Below are 21,110 nucleotides of genomic sequence, written 5' to 3'. Positions count from 1 at the left end.
GAGAGAGAGAGAGAGAGAAACAGACAGACAGACAGACAGACAGACAGAGACAGAGAGACAGAGAGAGATCAACTTATCTTTAATATACAGTAAACCAACATACTATCCTGCAAGTGAAGCTCTGTTTGTGGGGAACATGAAGTACTCTGTTCAGGAACATTCATGCAATCTTCTCTAAGCCTTGGAAGCACAGTTTCTTTCTTCATTTGTATGGATGAATCAGGAACTGTGATGGGGGCAACGTTCATAGCAGTCTGGAATGTAGGATCAGCCTTTTCTTGGACAGGGGCTGCAAAAGGAGGAGGGATCTGCACAGAGATAGGTGGGACGGTTTCCAGAAGAGGAGCAAGAAGACCTGCATTAGCTGTAGGGTCCTGGGTCAAAGGGAGCTTGCCAAGGCTTTTTTCACTTGAGCTGCTATGATGTGGCTGTTGCAAGTGCGATTGTTCTGAAGGCTCGTAAGTGTCTAAGAAGGGAGCAACATGTTTCATATTAAAGTCTTTTTTTAAAAAAAATAAATAAATAATATTATGTGGCACAAGTTCTGTCTTGACGTTTTCCAAACTTCCCAAACTCACTAGCACTGATGATGTTACCTAGTTTGGGTAACGAAACATCTGTAAGAAAAGAACGAAGCTCAGAGAGCAACCAGGATCCCAAGCTACAAATATTCTCCTTCTATTGGTTTCCAAACTCTGCATACACCTGACTTGTCCAGGAAGTACATTGCCCACCTGCTTCATCTTCTAAATTCACATAAAAGCTGAGCGTGCTGCGGGATCAAGAGAGTATCCATTTTTTCTATAAGCTTTCTTCTTTTAAATATCTACAGAATTTAAAGCATCCACCTGCCTCAAATTACAAACAAAATATGGAACCTGCCCCCCCCCATATCGTGCCCATCCACACCAAATATATTCAAAGGTACACCCCTTTGAATATATTGTCATTGTCAATGTCATTTCTTGTTCAATATTTTTCCCATTTTTTAATTAACAAAAAAAACAACGACAAATGAGATACTGAAAATCAAAGCATCAGGCTAAAATGTAGTATTGATTGGCAAAGATGTTTCTGGGTCCTGTACAGAAAAGATTGATTGAAAATGCTCATTAATAAAAAAAAAAAACCTCAAAGTACACAATGACTATCAGTGCAAGAGCATACAGGAGCAGAGCAGTTGAGGTTCACATTATGTTCAGCAAATGCTTATTTGTTTAAAACATTTATAGGTTTTGTTTCCAATCAGAAAATGCAACCACATTACTAATAGGGATGGAATCTTTCTAAACTATGAGGCATCTCAGTGAGTATTACTGACCAGAGAAGAGTATTGATGGGAACTAGTTATGTGTAAAGTGGATGGTCCCTGGGCAGATTTTCGTGTGACCTCCAAAACTGTAATGAAAAGAAGCAAAAACCTTAAAGAAGTTGGGAAGTCTTCAGACCTTCCACTATGCGCTAATGAAGCAGCGTGGCTTCCTATTTCAATTAAACCAGGGGGTCTTCAAACTTGGCCCTTATATGACTTGTGGATTTCAACTCTCAGAATTCCTCAGCCAGCATGCCTGGCTGAGGAATTCTGGGAGTTGAAGTCCACAAGTCATAAAAGGGCCAAGTTTGAAGACCCCTGAATTAAACCATATACCTCGATAGCAGATGAACAATCCTCAGTACAGGTAGTCCTCAACTTATGACAACTGAGCCCCAAATTTATGTTGCTAAGTGAAAAATTTGTTAAGCGAGTTTTGCCCCACTTTACAACTTTTCTTGAATCGCTGCAGTTGTGAAATTAGTAACCCGGTTGTTGAGTGAATCTGGCTTCCCCATTGATTTTGTTGGTCAGAAGTTTGCAAAAGGGGGTCATGTGACCCCAGCACACTGCAACCGTCATAAATATGAGTCAGTTGTCAAGCATCCAAATGTAAATCACGTGATGATGGGGATGTTGCAAAATGGTCATAAGTCACTTTTTTCAGCGCTATTGTAACTTCAAACATTCACTAAGCGAACTGTTGTAAGTCGAGGACTACCTATGTAATGCAATTTGACGATCACATTACTGAATGAAGTCCAAAAGCCTATCCTGTCTCCTGATATCGAACAGCTTTCTGGGTAAAACCTGGCTGCTAATTATATTATGTATATCAAGAAATAGCAAAGCATTTCAGAGAAGTGTCAGATGAGACCAGAAGCAATATTAGAACATCTGTAAAGACATTAAAGATAGGAATAGACACAGAAAAACAAGAAGAGTCTTCAAAAATCTCCGAACTCAGAAAATGTTCCAAACGTGAAATGGCATGCTGAGAATGGCTATATCAGGGGTAGGCAACCTTGGCTCTTTGATGACTTGTGGACTTAATGCTGAGCCATGCTGGCTCAGGAATTCTGGGAGTTGAAGTCCAAGTCATCAAAGAGCCAAGGTTGCCTACCCCTGGGCTATACTAATATCAATTATGCCGATTTGAATAAGCTAAAAATGGAAATGAAATTCTGCTCTGAAAAAAAATTCTGTACTGTTCTGAAAAATGGAAGAAATGAACTTCTGTACCACAGAGATGTCAACAACCAAGATGCCATAGAAGGAATTTCCTATTGACAAAACCCCCAATAGAAGATGAAATTACATCAGCACTATAGTTGTTAGGCTATTAGAATTGATGGAACATCTACAGAAATCTGGCAAGTCAAAGATGGAGAATCTATAAAAGTTCTAACTAAACTATATCAATAAATCAAGAGAACAACAAAATGGCCAAAAGATTTTTTTAAAAAAAGTCTACATAACAATGCCAAAGAAAGAAGACATAACAATGTGTGCAATCCATAGCACATATTCTTAATTTCACATCCTGGCAAAATAATGCTTAGGATCGCCCAGCATAGATTAGAAAAGAAGATGCCAGAAGCTTGATTTAGAAATCTGAGTAATTGGGAAAGCCAAAGAATTCCCCAAATAAGTAAGTATACTGACTACAGAAAAGATTTTGATTGCGGTAACCGTATCAAGCTGTGGAATGTACTTCGGAAACTGGGAATCTGAGAACACCTCACTGTTTTGTGTTGCATATACCAGATCAAAAGCCAAGATCCAGATGGAACATAGCTCCAAGTCAGCAAAGTTACCTTGTAACCCCTGCAGGATCTGAATCCTCTGTGTCCTCAGAGATCCCATTTCTACTGATATCTAGAAAATAAGAGAGATTTAAATAAGGACCAGCAAATACCTGGTTTCCCTGAAAGTAAGTCCTATCCCCAAAATGAGCCCTAATTTTGGGGTGAGGCACAAACCTAAAAATCAAGCTAGGGCAGAAGTGGGAGTGTGGAGCTGCCCCACGCGCCCCGCACCCACTTACCTTGCAGCCAGGCCTCTCCTCGCCAACCCACTTTTTCTGCGGCATCCCCGGACCTGCATTTCAGTCAGAGGCCTTTCCGGAAGGCCACCGCAGCCGAGAACCGAGCTATGGATTCAATCCATAGTTCGGTTCTCGGCTGCGGTGGCCTTCCAGAAAGGCCTTTGACTGCGAAATGCAGGCCAAGCTCCATTCTCAGCTGCAGAATAAAGCTGCTCCTTCGGTCCCAGAAGTGGGCCGGCTGGGCAGGGCTGTCAGTGCTGGAGGTGAGTGAAAAGACACACACACACACACTAAAATAAGACCTGGTGCCTCTTTTGGAGGCAAAAAAAAAAGGACCGGGTCTTATTTTCGGAGAAACACAGTAACATCCTTCTGAAATTGTGGGAATCAGAGCAAATAGACTCCAACTTATGAAATACCTGCTGTTTCAGTACAAGTAAACGTTGGACTTCAATATAAGCTGCTTGCAGAGCAGCTCGAGCCTGCAGGAGGCTTTCATCTACGCACTGTAATGATTTGCTTAATTCTTCCTCTTGCAGGGAAATAACCAGCAACTGATCCACCTGAGAACGCTCTGCAAAAGAAAAATGTTGTAAAACATAATGGAGGCACATGACATTTGGGAGACATTTAGAAAGCGATTGTCTATGTCAGCTGTTCGAGCACCATTTAAACTATGTATAAATCATATTGTGTTTCAGGATTAACTTTATTTTATCAGTCTTGGGAACACCTTTTTCTTATGCATTCTGCAGAGCAAGTATGTGTATTAGATTACGGAAATCATGGAGGATTATGGAGATAACTAAACTTTGGTCACCACAGGCACCTAAATATGAGCCAGCAGTGTGCTGCAGCTGCCAAAAAAGCCAACTCAGTGCTGTGCTGCATTAACAGAGGGATAGAATCAAGATCACGTGAAGTGTTAATACCACTTTACAATGCCTTGGTAAGGCCACACTTGGAATACTGCATCCAGTTTTGGTCACCACGATGTAAAAAAGATGCTGAGACTCTAGAAGGAGTACAGAGAAGAGCAACAAAGATGATTAGGGGACTGGAGGCTAAAACATATGAGGAACGGTTGCTGGAATTGGGTATGTCTAGTTTAATGAAGAGAAGGACGAGGGGAGACATGATAGCAGTGTTCCAATATCTCAGGGCCTGCCACAAAGAAGAGGGAGTCAAGCTATTCTCCAAAGTGCCTGAAGGCAGGACAAAAAGCAATGGATGGAAACTAATCAAGGAGAGAAGCAACCTAGAACTAAGGAGAAACTTCCTGACAGTTAGAACAATTAACCAGTGGAACAACCTGCCTCCAGAAGCGGTGAATGCTCCAACACTGGAAGTTTTTAAGAAGAGACTGGACAGCCATCTGTCCGAAATGGTGTAGGGTTTCCTGCCTGAGCAGGGGGTTGGACTCGATGCCCTCCAAGGTCCCTTCCAACTTTATTATTATTATTAAATACAATTATTACTGTACACAAAACTCCTAAAATATAAATTGAAGGCAATAATAAGATGTTAGCTGACTTCAATCACCCACCTTTTTTTCCTTTGATCTTCCTTCGTTTAGTCTTTCTTTCTAAACTTGGGATTTCAGGACAGGAGCCTTCCTAGAAATTAAAAGATTAGCATTTCTAGTCAGCTAAGCCAACACTGCACATAATGTTCAGAACTAGTAGCAATTTTTTTCAATGAGAATTATTTCAAGTGACATAATTAAAACCACTGAACTACCATTAAATTATTGAGGCATACTTTTTTTTGTGACCTCAGTTTGATCCACAGGCAATCCACATCTAATGAAACAGATGTAGCCAAGACTCTGCATTGATTTTTCATTACTAATACCCTCCCTAGCAAAAACTTAAGAAAAACAAATACTAGTTTGAACGTGATAAAAGCCAGTACAATATTTTTTACAACCTAAATAAGAACACACATAGCAAAAGGATAAATATCCAGTATACCCCAGCTTCTACAACTTGGATTTCAACTCCTATAGTCTCTCATGCAACATGGTAATTGACTGTGCTTACTGGGGAATTAGGGAAGGTAAAACCGAATGCTTTTATGAGGTTGGCAAATACGGTTTTAGATTAAAGTAACCGCCATGACTAGACAGAATCTCTTTAAATAAACGTGCCTAGGTGGGATTCTACTTTAAATGATTCTTTTACCAAAGTACTATTACGCTTATGGATGTTTTTCACAAGCTGGTTCATGAATTCAATGGCTGCAAATAAAATCAAATCACTTCTAGTAGCATATAGAGGACTTACTCCTGTTGCTCTTCTTTTCTTCCCCATCACCTGGCTATCATTCTGCTCATTGCTTGATGTATAGCTGCTATCGGTAGCTGCATCTAGAGCACTGATGTCTGCAAGGCCTAAAACCAGGGTGGGATGTTCTTCTGCATTCTCCAATATTCCTTTGTTTTCAGATAGATGAACGGCACAGTCAAGGCTTCTCTGGCCTTCGCTGGTACTAAACATAGTGACATTTGGGGTAGACTGGAGGCTGAGTTTCCTCTCACTTGAAATTAAATCAGTCCTGTCAGTCTTGAATGGGGAGGAAGGAAGAGAAGATGACTCCTGTTTCACAGTAACCACAGTATCTTCTAATGGCCGAATTCCACTTCTTATATCCTCAGAGTTGGCAACTGAAGCAGAATTTTTCTGCTTGTCTTCTTTACTTGTGCCTTGATTATTAAAGAAACTGTAAATGGAGGCTATCTTCTCGACCGCCACGCTACTTTCTGACAGGCTACGTTTCCTAACTGTTCCTGGGGAACCTATAGATATCCCTTCCCACTGGAATCCTTCAAGATTGGTGAAGTCGACTTCTTCATCCAACTCAAGGCCTTCTTGTTCATTCTGGATGAGTGGAACCATCTCAATGCCAAACCTTAAAACACAACCACGAAACATGTATGAGTGAAACTTTTTTTTAAAAAAAAGACACAACCACTTCTCTCAGCTAATTAGTCTAATATCAAAAGCTAAGGAGAGATAAGCGTGGGAAATTCCTGGTTGTAAGGCTAGACTGTGGAATTAGAGAGGCATTTTAGAAGAAGTCAGTGGCAATTTTCAGAAAACTACATGGATGTGTTCATGAAGTTATTATAGGGAATACAGCTGGATTTGAAGACATCTTTAATTTAAATTTTTATCTATAAATACTTCAGCAACATTACCGGATTTCTCTAACTATGGAGCTCAATTATTTTATCTTTTACACACAAGTTACCTGGACTTACCTAAAGCCAAGTCAATATTTTTAGCCACTCTTAGATGAGCAAAATATTGGCCAGATGCATACACATCATCGGAAGCCATAAAATAGAATATGTCTATGGAGATTCTCAATCATCCAGGTCATGGTTGTCCCAAAGATGCTTTTCAAAAGGAAACTGGATTTTCTTAGTTTTTTTCCCTTGAAAATATTTCGCTTCTCATCCAAGAAGCTTTTTCAGTTCTGGATAAATGGTGGGGAATGGAAGGGTTTATATTCTATTTATATTACATTATATATATGAGGACCACTGGCCTGAGAGGAAGGGTCAAAGAGGCCATCAACATTAAAATTGGACAGCCCTTTGTTAACAGAGGGGGAAGGATATGACGCCACTTATCCCTTGTCTACAACAGTCCCTTCGGTAGTCCCAAACCCATTTGCACTCTGATTCAGGTGACCCTAAGGGTACACATAAACCCCCAAGTGGCCTCAACGACTCTCAAGGAGCTAACGGCCAGATGACTGCTAAGGAATATAAACTCTTCCATTCTCCATCATTCAGCCCAGACTAAAGAAGCTTCTTTGATGAGAAGCACAATGTTTTTAAGGGAAAAAACGAAGGAAGTCCAGTTGCCTTTGAAAAACACCTTTAGGATAACATAGATTAGTACAACTTCCATTTTCTCAAGAGCTTTGTAAGGGTCATTGAAGGCTGTCCTCCAAAAGTGGGCAGTGCTAGGGCCCATTTTGAGAGAGGTTTTTTAAAGGGGAAAAGCAAACAACCCTTTCTAGGGTTATATATGAACCAAATCATTGTTACTGAAGATCTTTCAGTTAGACTTTCTCTTCATGAAGTTAAATTTCATGAAGGAAGCTTGCATAAATTAGCCTAAACACTATCTTGTATATTGTTGGGCTAACAGGTTTTTCAATATAAGTGTAAAATAGCAGCTTAACTATTGCTGAAATGGATGGGAGGGCAGAGATTAAAAACTTTTAATCAATTTTATATAATTACAACACAATATGAGCAAAAGGATATACGCTATTGAAATCTTAAATGCCAAAAACCTATTTAAAAACCAGTCGATCTTGTTCAATAGGTTGACTACATGCAGCTCTTTCTGCTGATTTAAATGCAAGGATATCTTTTGCAATAAGAATAGTGTTCTTAACATTCAGTTAATTGGTGAATCAAACTAAAGGGAAGGCAGAATAACATCAGTGTAATTATGGAAAATATCAAATATAACGATCTACAATTAAAATAAACATATTTCTTATTCCAAGGCTCATAATCCAGTTAGATAATACCGTTTCTTTAAATATCCCCTAGATTTTAGGATATAAATCCTAAATCCTTTTGTAATTTTATAGTCAATTTGATGTTAAGTGCATATACTACATTGGGGTAGTCACTTTATAACTTTCATGTGGTATTTATTAAGTTTACTTTATTATTTATGTTAATTTCATAATATTGTTAGTAATTTTACAATAAATACATAAGCACATTTATTCAATGAATTTTTAGTTTTCGTACAGTTTTGTACTGAGACCCCACACATCCACACACAATTCAGACATGCTGTAAAGTAAGAATGTCCTTGGTAAGATTACAAACCTTGGTAAACCTTTGCCTTGTTCTTGTTTTTTCTTTGTCACCTGCTGAATAACCTGTTCCCAGTTTACATTTCTACGAGACACACTGATCATTTGCCTCAAAGTAGGTTTCAGTCCAGATTCTTTTTCCGTCTCATTCTTCCGGTGACCACTCACATTTCGAATGCGCCTTGCGTTATTGAGATTTGGCTCAGGCAAATGAGAGCTAATTTTATTTTTTAAGCTAGTGCGCCATGTCAGGTCTCTTTGGAGAGAAGCTGGGAACCCAAGTTTACTCAGTTCAGGAAGAAGAGGACCTGTAGAGTGCCCTATAGTACCTTTGAGCAGCTCGTGATTTGAATTATCTCTATCATCTTCTTTTTCGGGAGCATCATTTGATTTTGTAACATCTTCATCCCCATCTTCTTCCAGAGTTGTTTTCAACTCAATATCTAACTCACAGGGATAGTTTGACAAAGAGTCTAGGGTCTCCTTTCGGAGTTCAATGTGTTTTTTATTAGCACCATTCAATTCATTTAAACAGTTATCATTTTTAGCTGCAATGTGATCAGGTTCAGCAAGGCCATAAGGTGAATAAGAATTTGGGGAAGTATTTATGTTTCCTGGTTTATTACCTTGGTAATTGTTCTCTATTCCTTTCATCTGGACTTCATGTATCTTCAAATCTTCAGTTTTCCATTCTTCTTTCCTATCAATCTGAGCATCTCCGCTAGAACTTGAATGGGACTTCTGAAAAGAACGATTATACTGGAGTTCATCTTTGGCCTTTTCTAATGCTTTGTTTAGGCTTTCGTTGCTGCTCAATAGAGGTGTGCTCTCTTTTAAACTGCTATAGTTACATGCATTATTGTTCAGCTTGGATTTATTCGAGAAATTGCTAGCCTCTGTACTCAGCTGACTTTGGCCTTCCCCGGAAGATGAGGAGACATGGGCACGTTTCAAGAGATTCTTTGAATTTTTTTTTTTGGAAGAGGATTTAATATCTGGAATAGCTAGAAGTGGGGACTTCAAGGAGGGCATCTTGTTACTTTTGCTTTCAGCTTTACTTGATTTGTTCTCCCCTGGGCAGGCCGCTGGCGCTTTGCCTGGTGCCACTTTCAGGGATGTTTTACTGTTAGTTGAAGATATTGAATAACTCTCTTCCCATTTTTTCATTTTAGGGTTGTTGGCTTTAGGATCTGCTGATTCTGAAGACAGCTGAGACGATGTTTTCTCTGATGTTTTAGCTACCATCTCTTCAGACAGTGGCTGCTGCTCTACAGTTTTCTGGAAAGGATAAGGAGACCACCGGTTCATCTTTTCTCGAGAAGGACTACTGCACTTTCTATTGACTTTGGAATTCTTACTCTCTGGATGCTTAGAAACACTAAAATTTAGTAACTGATCTGAAGGTAGCTGATCACTCGTGAAATCTAATGACCAGTCAGGGTTGCCAATTTTATTATCAAGACCGGTATAATTTGCCACACCCTCCTGCCATTGCCATGTATAATTTTCATTGCTGTATTTATCCTGTATACTATTTATTTTTAACCAGGAAGTATCCATGTTGTCTACCTGAGAAGTACTGTTTACAGCTCTGTTTCGTCCAATGTTCCATCCATTTCCATTTTGTTGAACAGATTTCCGGTGCCCCCCTACAGTTTTGGACTGCCAGTTGGAAAATATATTATTTGCTTCAGAACTCCAACTGAAATTTCTTCCTCTATCATGATGAGGCCAACCTGATGTTCCACCTCTGTCATTCTGATGCCAAATACCGCCAATGTTTCCATGGTTATGGTATTGACCTGGATGTCCTCTGGAACCATTTTGATGCCACCCAAGTCGTCCTCTTTGGCTGCTGAGATGTCTGTTTGAATTAGTAGAATTCCTGGCAGAGTGAGTGAATTTTCCTTGCTTGGAATTTAAGAAACTATCCTTTTCCCAGTTCCAGTCCCTCTGTGATGGTCCATGATGCCTCCTTGATGTTGTATCATAACAATCTCGGTCTTGATAAGAGAGTCTGTCATTTTGTTGCCTTCGCAATCTCCTGTCATCACCATCTGCTTCACAGTTTACGTGACACAATTCACTTGTCCTACAAAGACATAAACATTTTCATTTAATGATCAAGGACACAAATATTTACATCTAATGATTTAATAATCAAAATAACAAAAAAATTGTTAAAACTGTAAAATCCTGGCTTACATCCAATTCTACATGTTTGTTAGTTTCTTTAATCAATAACGTCAAATAACAATTTTTTTCTAAGGAAGTAAAGATCAAAGTTCAAATGAAAATCACCTTGAAATTACTTTTCACTTTCAAGTGGGACAAACACTTAAAGCAATGCTCCATATATACATCACCCTTTTGCTACTTTTATTTTTTTACCCCAGCATACCAAATAATATATTATGGAACTATTTTCTTAGTGAAAAACTCAGGAAAACAACTCGGAAAAAGAGATATTGTGAATCTTTAAGGGAGATACTTCCTCTATTGACCACTTCTAACACATTGGTTAACTGAAAACAATTCTGGAAGTACACAATAACTATTTAAACTACTACTTTAAAGTACTTAGATCTGAAATAACTCCAAATGAAGCCAACTTAGTTCTAACCTAGAACAGTATTACATAGTCATAATTTTCCCTAGATTACAACTGCTGCAATGGATGTTGCATAGATACAGATTGTCACAGAACAGGAGTTCTTTGAGAAAGAAAACACTCAGTAGGTTTATCATATAACTGTCAAAGGGAAATGTTCCTTTTCCATCGGCAGTACAGTACCTCCTTGAAAAAGAAGTAAAATGTCAGAAAAACATTCTATTGTTTTTAAAATCAACATGATTCTCTCCCTTTCTCTATAGCCTACTGGAGATGTAAGAGAAAGAAAATTTCACACTATAGCACCTCACAACTTCTGTTCCTGGGCATGCTGAAGGTTTTAAGTTCCATATCCTTTTTTAACTTTGAGAAGACTCCTTAGCAATTCCCATAAATAGGAGTCAATTGACTGTGGATCATCAAGATTTCAAGGAGATCACTAGATCAAAGGTTAAAAAAATGTAGCCCAGTAATATAATGCTAAGTTAATTCTTCTCTCATTTCCTATATTTAATTCTACTAGGATAATGCTGACATCTTTAACTGAATCCAGTTAGTTTTATTGCCGTGAATGCTAAAATAAAATATAACACATTCAAAAAAGTCCACCAAGGTTATTCAAGAGACAGACAATCACAACTGGCAGGAGCCCAAATCCTCCTGACCCAAAGCCCGGGGGGAAAGCAGGCAGAATCAGCATTATCCATGTCTCTGGGGGACAAGCACAGCAACAGAAAAGGCACACTACCTGGGTTCTAAGATAGCATTATTTAAAAAGTGGGACCCTGTCAGATCTTATTAGAGGTGCAGAGCTTCTCCCCAAGGCAATTTGAAAGGTGGCTACATAAATAATGTAAATAAATAAATGAATAATATTGATAGCTCTTTTGAGTTGGTCACAACTGGACAGGGGAAACATTTAAAGCTCTTTAATAAACTACTGTATAAGTGGAAGACACCAATACTGAAATTCACTTAGTCCAGGGATAGGCAACCTTGGCTCTTTTATGACTCGTGGACTTCAACTCCCAGAATTCCTGAGCCAGCATGGCCCAGCTTGGAAACCTCTCCCTTTTCCCTCAGCGTAGCTGGCTCAGGAATTCTGGGAGTTGAAATCCACGAGTTATAAAAGAGCCAAGGTTGCCTACCCCTGACTTAGTCAGATACACAACTGATTTCTTCAGTTTCATTGACTCCTTCTCTCTCCAACCAAAGGAAGGAAGGAAAGAAGGAAGTATCACACTTTGATGTAGGAGAGGATGGACAGAATTGGTGACCACACAAACAAAATTCTTTCTACCTTACAGAGGACTATACATCAGCAAGTTAACCAAAGCAAATACATGGTCTTTAAACTGCATATTACTAAAAGCAGTGAAATGAAAGCCATGGATCAATTTTTGCAAATTCTCCAAAAGGATGTTTTATGGTACTGTCAACAGTAAAGTGCTGAAAACAGTCGCCTTGCCCCGAAGGTTTGGCACAGCAATTTTGAGAGCCTTCCTCGGCTTTGCTTAAATACCAGTCACAGTGGAATTCAGTGCCTGTACTTTCATGTGCGTACAATCTAGGAAAGCCTGCAAAGCAGCTGCACAGACTCAGGGGAATACGTATCTGCCTCAATCTTTTGTGAAGCAGTGCTTTACTCACTGGCTTGCTGCCACTGAAATATCACTCTGAATGAGTTGCACTGCTCTTCTCTTCCAAAGATTGAAACGCGATACATTCTTTTACAGCAAATCCTAAAAATATTATTAAAAAATTCTATAAACTGTCCAGTTTTGTAGTTCCAGGTTTTGCGTATACATAAAAACTAAGGGTGAACTCTCCGGCTTTAAGCCAAAAGCCTAGCCTAGTTTCAATTTATTTTGTATGATGTAATAAAAATAGGTTATAAATGTGGTAGAATTAGTTACTGTGACCTGGACAAAAGTTTGTAAAGTGCAACAGGCATGTAATGCATGACTGGATAGTATATTTATAGAAGAATCTTAATACCCATATTAGGTACGTTTGAATATAAGTGGCAAAAAATAAATCCGCAGCTATTTCATGCAGAAAAAGCTATATCAATAGTAGTCAGGTTTAATTGTGAATTCAGAAAGAATTATTCCAAAACCAAACCCTTCTAAATCATAAACTTAAAATAGCAAGTTAGTCAGTTGTTGTGAATTCTCCCAGCTACAGGCAACTCGAGACTGCACAGAAGGCACCCCTGCACTTTCAAAAGCATTTTCTTTGGTTCAAAGAACCAATAAAGAACTTCACAAAGTGAAAATTAATGAACAGTGGAAATACTCACCGGTTTTGTTCATTTCTTTGCTGTATTAATTGGATAAGTTCCTTGTCAAAGTATTCTTCATCGGTCTTTTCTTTTTCTTCCTCGGCATCGTGGGTTTCAACGCTGTCTTTGTGCAACTGGCTGGAGATGTGCTTGGCGTACGCTGACAAGCCCACCACTGTCACCCTGCACACTTGGCACTCGTGATTGCTGTCCCTGGGGAAAGAAGGAGAAGGTGGGCACTCAATTCTTCCCACAGGCATGGCAAACAATGCTGATCTTAATTCAGTTTCCTTTGAATGAATATGCCTCAGTCAGCGAGACACAAGAGCTGGTAATTTAGGCTGAAGTTTAAAAAAATAAACCTGTTGCTTTCTAGGTTGTTTTTTTTTGAATTCGCTTGGCTGTTTCTTGGTGAATTTCAGATTTTTTTTTCCAACAATCAAGAGGTAACAAACTTGATAATAAGCAAAGGGTCATCTGGGATTCTTCTTGAATTGCTGTACTCAAAATCTTGTGAAAGGAAACATGGCAGAGCAGGGGGCTTGCAGAGCTAGCTGAAGCTGCTCTAAAGCACCTCCATGGTGCCAGCTGCACTGGGGAAACCAGTGTCAGGATCTAGAATTAAGCTCTGTCTCAGCTTTCCTCAGCAGAGGAGGGGAGAGAAAAGTTCGGCAGCCAATCTTAACACAGTGAAATCTAATCCGGGACAACTGGCACAGTGGCCTGGAATTCAAAGACTGCAGGGAGTCTCCAATTCACTGTACTTTATTTGGTTTCAGAAAATGCAAGCTGTCCATTCTCCACTTTGCGAGGATTAGGCTAAAAGACACAAAATTATTTCAGCTGGAGGGAACAGACAGCTGTCAGACAAGTGGCAAGAAATAAAAACCCTACATATTTAGTTTCCAGAGTTGGAAGCTTTCAGAGAAAGAAACAACCTTGAAAGCCTCAAAAGGCTTTGAAGGGAGGATAGTTGTCACTGCCAAAATAGGGCAAGAAACTTATTAAAATAAAAATAAAATTCTTTAACTTTTATTTTTAAGGCTGCAATTTTCCAAAAATTTGTGAGATTTTGTGATCTCATATGAAAATGCCAAAATCAGTATTCTTCTGTAAAGGTTAGATCAGAGTTCCCCAACCTTTCCAGGTTGGTGTCACGGGGGGGAGGGAATGGTTTTGTGGGAGCAGGTGCATGTGTGCGCACATGTGCACGTACAAGCATCCATTGTTCGCGCAAGTGGGGCCGAGAGCACCTGCAACGCTCACGTGAGGCCACAAGCACCCATGACACTTGTGCGAGGCCCCAAGCGCTTGTGCAAGTCAGGCCCCAAGCACTTGCACAACTGAGGCCCCGAATGCCTGCGATCCTCACGCAAGTGAGGCGAGTGCCCGCGATGCTCGAGCAAGTGGGGCTGTGAGCGCCTGCAACACTCGTGTGAGTGGGGCTGTGCATGTGCATGCGCACCAGCCAGCCACTCCACGTGGCCCGGTTGCGAATAGGCCTCAGATTGGTAGTGGGCCATGGCCCACAGGTTGGGGACCCCTGGGTTAGATGGTCAACACTTGAAAAGATTTAAAGGAATTTGGCAAGTGGACCTAAGCCGTCACAGAAACTCATGAAATAACATCAAAGGCCTGAAAATCTACTTCTAAAAAATAACAAAAGAAACTGAATAGCAAAATTAGTGCATTTTGTGATTATGGTCTGCAACACTTTTACATATCGACATATGGACACTGCTAGTCCACAATTCCATACATTCATATATGTTATATACTAGGCAGAAGGGGAGTACAATCTTCAGAGATAAATTGATGACTTACTGCAATGTGAATTGGAGCTCTATAGTCTCCTTTTCATTTCCAAATGGAAAAGAGTAAAAATGAAATTTTCAGAACTCCCAAATTAAAATCACAAGTTTAAATAAATCTTTTTTGAAGCAAAAGAAGTCCAGAGACCAATACTATCCCAAACAGATTGCATTCCTACACATTCCACAATTAAGTATTATGAACCATTGTACTAAGCTTTTATTAAAGTTTAATAAAGGAATAACGAGCATACTTGGAATATTGTATTTTGCTTTAAAGCTTTATGTCACCAATAATTTAGTATGTGGGCACAACACAACTGCAAAACCATCTGGCCAGAACATTCTTTAGTGATGTGATACAAGCTCCCATTTCCTGGGCTACAATCATCTTTGCTATTCTATGAAGAATTTCTCCTAAAGGAAATACAGGCTGAGGAATCTTCTACCACCTCTATAATTTGGAAAGTATGAAAGACAAACCGAGGGGGGGAAATCCTTCACTCACCCACAAGACATTACACGCTTAATTAAGAGATCAGTTGATTGCTAAATAAAGCACCATCCTCTTCATTTTTTTAAAAAAAATTTAAAATGGAGTTTTGTATATTCTGCTAATTCCTATATAAATAAACCCTCAGTTGTTTTGAGTTCATTCCAGTCTTGTAAACCCATGGAGTTAGAGAGCTGCATGCAATTCCCCACAATCATCAAATTAATAATTTGGGACAGATGGGGGATGAGGGGTGGGGAGAAAGGATCTCAATAGCAAGATGTGACATGCATGGAGATCTGCATGGCCCCATCTTTTAAACCAGCACTTTGGGCATCAGGGAGAGGTTCCATGGAAAACAATTTTTCCAGGGACTGGGGGGGGGGAGTGGTTTTTTGTGCAGTACCTAGATCCCGTGCATACACAGATGAGGTTTTGCTCGCTTGCATGGCCCAATTCCTAACATGACACAGACCAGACCAGTCCACAGCCTGGGGGTTGGGGACCCCTCTTTTAAACCATATCATCCTTCCTAGTGCTTGCTCTATAAGCTTCCCTCCTGAGAATCAGCGGGCCCTGACCTTTTTGGCTTTCCAGAAGGCTATGAAGATCTGTTTTTTCTCCAGACATTAGGGCTGGAATATTATTATTTTAAGATGAGTGCCCATATAAATTGTCTAAATAAATTCATAGTAAAAAAAGAAGTAAGTTTCACTAGATTAGACATGTCAAACTCGCGACGTCACGTGACGTCGCGCAACGTATCGGAGCTTTTTTGCCATTGCCGGCAATGGGGTGGGCGCGGCTCTGGTATGATGAAACCGGCCCACGGGCCGGCAGTTTGACACCCCTGCACTAGATATATTTATGCACTAAACACATCTGGATCCCAGCCAAAATTACAATTAACTCAGAAATGTTACTGGTTTCAAATATGCATCTGAGATTTTTAAACTCACAACCTTTCGAATATTTTTAAGCAAAACAGAGACCAAGTGAAATAATAATAATATGTATTTTGTGGTCTAGAAATCTACCAACACAAATCTTCCCAAATTTCACATGTAATATTCAGCTGCAAACATTGTACAAACTGTTGAAAAAAGTGCATTTTTGCTAACCTTATCAATGGATTGGCAGTTTACAATTTACAAATAACACTATCAAATACAATTACAAATATAAATTTTAATTTAATCTACATAATTCCTCTTCAAGTTTAATATAATTTTCCTATGTATTGTGCTACAATGTATTGTTACTGTTATTAATCATCACAGATATTCCAATAATTTAGTGAGGACCAAATTGCTTCGGGATTTAGATGGGGATTCCTCCTTAAACTCTAAAAAGCTGGCATATCCCAATATATTCTACCCACTGATATAAATGGGTCACATTCATACCTGCCCTAATCTGAACATTAAACAGAGTAGAGCAGTCACAGAAGATGGGGAACCCAAATACAAAGCTAAATTAAGACCTTTCCTCATATAGTTCAGAGTGTACAGATGACCTATAAAACTGGCCAATCAAAGTACTGTTAAGAACTGATTTTACCTTGATGGTACATAATCAATTTAAAACTGGCAATTATAAGAACAAGTTGTTTAAAATGATTATTTTAATAAAAATTAGCTGGACTTGCTAGTTCAAGTTACACAGCTAAAGTTAATGTTGGTGACACTCTGTTTTCAGAGCCTTCACTCTTCAGCTGTTCAGCCAGGCAACAGATAGATCCTTATTGCCAAGAACAAGGTCAATTGGTTGTAAGATTCAGTTTCAAGATGAACAGAAATGACTTATCTGGATTCAAGAAGAGGTGACCATTAGATGACTACTTAAATTTATTTATTTATTTATCTCTGAAACTATCCCCTATTTGGGGAGTATGACTCCCTCAATTCATACCAGAATGCTTATATCCAGAAGGCCCTAAATTGTTGAATATACTTTAAAAAGATATTGTGGAAGGCTGAGTTTCTGTACTGAACTGACATACAGTTTTATTAACTGACTTTGGTTAAATTGGCTACAATTGTTTCAATTGATATTAAGCTGATATACTTTCTCCTGCAACCAACATAGCTGAGTTCATGCTCAGAGAACACATTATGGCTTTATGCAATGTTTTTCAACCTTAAAAGTTTTATAATATGTGGACTTCAACTTCTAGAATTTTATAGCCAGTAGGCTCATTTTTTATATTGTTTCTGCTTCCAACTTGAAATACTTCAGGTGTTACTGTTCCCAGAATTCCTACCCAGCAATTTTAGAAGTTGAATTTTAATTCACCTGAAAGGCTCCAAGTAGGCCATTTGACAATAAGAAACTGAGTATTGTGGACTAAAAACAGGACCTCAGAAACTGCAAGACTCCAGCCTTCTTTTATTCATGAGTTAATTAAGATGGAGTCTCTTTGAATTTTAGTCTCTTCTTCCAGGGAGTTTTAAGCCCAGTCTGAGTTGCTATCTATAAGATAAGCTAACACATTTCTGTCTCATCTATTGGATGTTTATGTCTAGAATTCGTCCTATTTCTCAGCCTCCTCACAACTTCTCACAATCTCCTGGCCATTTTAGTCACAGTTAATTATAGGAACTTTAAACACTATGCCATACAGTATTTAAAAATGTAAACACGTTTTAATTGCACTGGTATTATAATAAAAAAATGTTGTTATACTAAAGTGAAGAAAGATGAAATGATCATTGTCATAGTCATACCTCCCCTTGAGATTTTCAAGTTCCCGATGATGAAGCATACTTCTCATGTGCTCATCCATCTCCTGAAAAAGTGAAAGATGCCATAAATAGGAAGGAAACTATTTATGTGTACATAAACAAATCTCACCTGCATATCCATAACTAACTGAGCTACCACATTTGGTCCACCTATGGATTCCAAGTGGTCTTCTAAGATACAAGTGAATGGTTGAAAACCTGAATATTATTATTCACTACTGGAGCTGTTGCTAATATCAGTTTTCTTCTGAATTTATATTACATAATGCTTGACCTATAGAGCCATCTCCTTACTGATTTGCTCAAATGAAACCAGTAAAAAAAATTGCCTGTGCTTTCCTGTCATCTGAATTACATACATTTATTTGTATTCTGCCTTTATTATTTTTTACAAATAACTCATACTGGCAAACATATCCAACACACTTTCATCTCCTTCCCCCCCAACAACAACCCTGTAAGGTGAATAGGGCTGAGGGAGTATGTCTGGTCCAAGGTCACAACTCAGTCTCTGGCTTTCTAGCCTGATGCCCTTAACCACTAGACCAGGGGTAGGCAACCTTGGCTCTTTTATGACTCGTGGACTTCAACTCCCAGAATTCCTGAGCCAGCATATCTGGCTCAGGAATTCTGGGAGTTGAAGTCCACGAGTCACAAAAGAGCCAAGGTTGCCTACCCCTGCACTAGACCAAACTGACTATTTTTATTATGTCTGTTAGGCATGATGCCTGGTAGGAACACATAAACTCTAAACAACATGCAGGACATAAAAGCACACTGCATAGGGAAACATTTGTTTCCTTCTTTGCTGTATCTTAGTGCCAAGCAAGGCACTAGTTCTATTTCAAGTTTTCTAGAGCAGAAATACATAACAGGAGGCCCAGTGGCACAGACAACTTTTGAAAGCTTCCGAAAACTACTCAAGAAGTTGCCACCAAACTTTATTTTTACTGTGACAAAAGATGAAATCTAATTATTATTCAGCGAGTGAGCATATTAACTGTACTTAATTAATAGGAGCCTCTTCCTACTTTTGGAAGGCAGCTGCAGGCATTATCCAAACTAACAAGATTCAAATATCAAGTGTGGCCCTGGGCTTGGAAAAATAAAAACTTCTATCTTATTCTATGGCTCCATTGATTATTTGTACAATTAAAAGGTAATTGTTATGATCAATAAAAGATACCTTGAATACTCAGGAAAAGTAAGCTTTACATTTTCTAACCAACATATAATGTGAAAATTTCTTGGAATGGTGCTGAAATTTTATTTTACCTTTTTTGAGCTGTATACGATGTGACACAATATACATTTTCGTTCTCGGACCATAGTGAATCCTTGAAAAAGATCTTACCCGATCCCTACAAGTAGAAAATAGAATATTCATTAACTCTTTGTCAGCTTTATAATTTTTCAAATATCACTTTTAATAGGAGAACTATTCAATTCAAAAAACATTTTGTTTCTACTCTTATTCACCCGATTATGCCTAAAGGAAGATATAAACATCACCTTGACTCAGATCTGTTTTTCACAGCAGCCTTGTTTGTACATTCTCCATCAATCTTGAAGTCAAGATTCAGAACCACATGGATTGGATTAGAAGAAAAATAATAATACAACTGAAGAATTTAAACATAGCAAATAAAATTAGCAGTAACTTCCTTCCTACAACAAGGATGTCATTTAATGACATTTTTAAAATGTCGCCTGCTAATTGTTTTTTTTTTATTCTACAGAAAAAAAAATAGATAAAGAAAAACTGAGAGAATCAGGATATTTATCCTTGCAGTACAGAATACACTATACTTAACCATGGTAAATAATTAAGGACAACAATTACTCCGGTCACACATTTATCCATTTCAAGAAGCAGCAAAGTAAATCCTTTTTCCAGAAAAAAAAATGGTGGGTTTAATGCTATTCAATTGACCATATTACAAGCAACTCTATACGTTTCTAAATATTAGAATATTAGCGTAATATAAAGAACATGAATCTTTCTTAAACTTAAAGGTAAAAATAGTGGATGTTTTCCTTGGGGTGTACAATCTCTTATATTCTCTTAATAGCCTATATCAGCATTGCTTTGTTGTTAATTTAACCTTCTTCATGTGTTGCTCAAAACTGTTTCAGAATTTCTGGAATTCATTTAGAAATTACTTCTTCAAGTGGGGAAGTAAAATGCTTAAAACAAATAACAAGGTCAGTAGAGTAGGCTTATCTTATTTCATCAGTTGGCAGGCTAATTAGAAGTGATATTTACCAAGCAGATCTAAAATGACATCTGCTTTTGCTAATTAGAAATACAAGTGTATCTAACTATGCCTGACTGCAAGAAGAGCGTAAGGGTTCCGTTAGCTGCCCAATCAACTTCAGCCATTTACAAGAGAGGGCTAAAAATACTATCCAGATTCAACTGCTATTGGCTGTCACTATGAAAAAGCAAGAGCAATAGTTTTTCCTCTGCAAAGGGATTGCTCAGACTACACTCCAGAATTAAGGCTCCCAAGCTCTCTTATTAGTTTACCCTGCAACAGAGAAAAATAAATTGCAGCTCTATAATGTGTAACATAAAAACACAACCATGTCATCAGAGGCATCTACTTGCCCTTCTCTTAAAGAAGGAAGGGGAAGCAATATTAACTGAAAACACACTATTACTAAAGGATATATGGTGATGGCATGGGCTTGATGGAACCATCATCAAATCATTTATTGGAAATTTTAAGATTAATTTTTAGATTCTTGCATGGACAAAAAATATCAGAAAAAGGCAAAGGAAGGAAGAGGTCTCAGTAGTTCAAATAATTCCTTTTCCCCCTTTAGGCGCTCTACTAACCAGCACAATTTTAATCTATTTGTGATATACTATGAATCCACCAGATACCCTTCAAATTATCTTATAGTTCTTATAGCTGGACTACTTATATCAGGAAGGCCCAGGAGATATAGAC

At 38.5% G+C, this 21,110-nt stretch overlaps 1 protein-coding gene across 1 annotated transcript in view; it reads right to left on the bottom strand.

Annotated features, from left to right (window-relative positions):
- Nucleotides 1-21,110, bottom strand: part of ZNF106 (zinc finger protein 106) — a 43,436-nt gene that overhangs the window by 18,122 nt on the left and 4,204 nt on the right. The window contains exons 2-10 of the mRNA XM_015825081.1: nucleotides 19,429-19,514; nucleotides 18,136-18,197; nucleotides 13,124-13,318; nucleotides 8,224-10,302; nucleotides 5,645-6,269; nucleotides 4,906-4,975; nucleotides 3,779-3,933; nucleotides 3,130-3,190; nucleotides 104-466 (exon numbers count right to left, since the gene is read on the bottom strand). Of these exons, the coding sequence (XP_015680567.1) occupies nucleotides 104-466; nucleotides 3,130-3,190; nucleotides 3,779-3,933; nucleotides 4,906-4,975; nucleotides 5,645-6,269; nucleotides 8,224-10,302; nucleotides 13,124-13,318; nucleotides 18,136-18,197; nucleotides 19,429-19,482 (3,664 nt within the window). The 5' untranslated portion in view covers nucleotides 19,483-19,514. The remainder of the gene's footprint in view (nucleotides 1-103; nucleotides 467-3,129; nucleotides 3,191-3,778; nucleotides 3,934-4,905; nucleotides 4,976-5,644; nucleotides 6,270-8,223; nucleotides 10,303-13,123; nucleotides 13,319-18,135; nucleotides 18,198-19,428; nucleotides 19,515-21,110) is intronic.

Source organism: Protobothrops mucrosquamatus, unplaced genomic scaffold, assembly GCF_001527695.2.
Source record: "Protobothrops mucrosquamatus isolate PMUCROS unplaced genomic scaffold, P.Mucros_1.0 scaffold2474, whole genome shotgun sequence".
NCBI classification, from domain to species: Eukaryota; Metazoa; Chordata; class Lepidosauria; order Squamata; family Viperidae; genus Protobothrops; species Protobothrops mucrosquamatus.
This window is presented reverse-complemented; position numbering and strand designations above follow the sequence as displayed.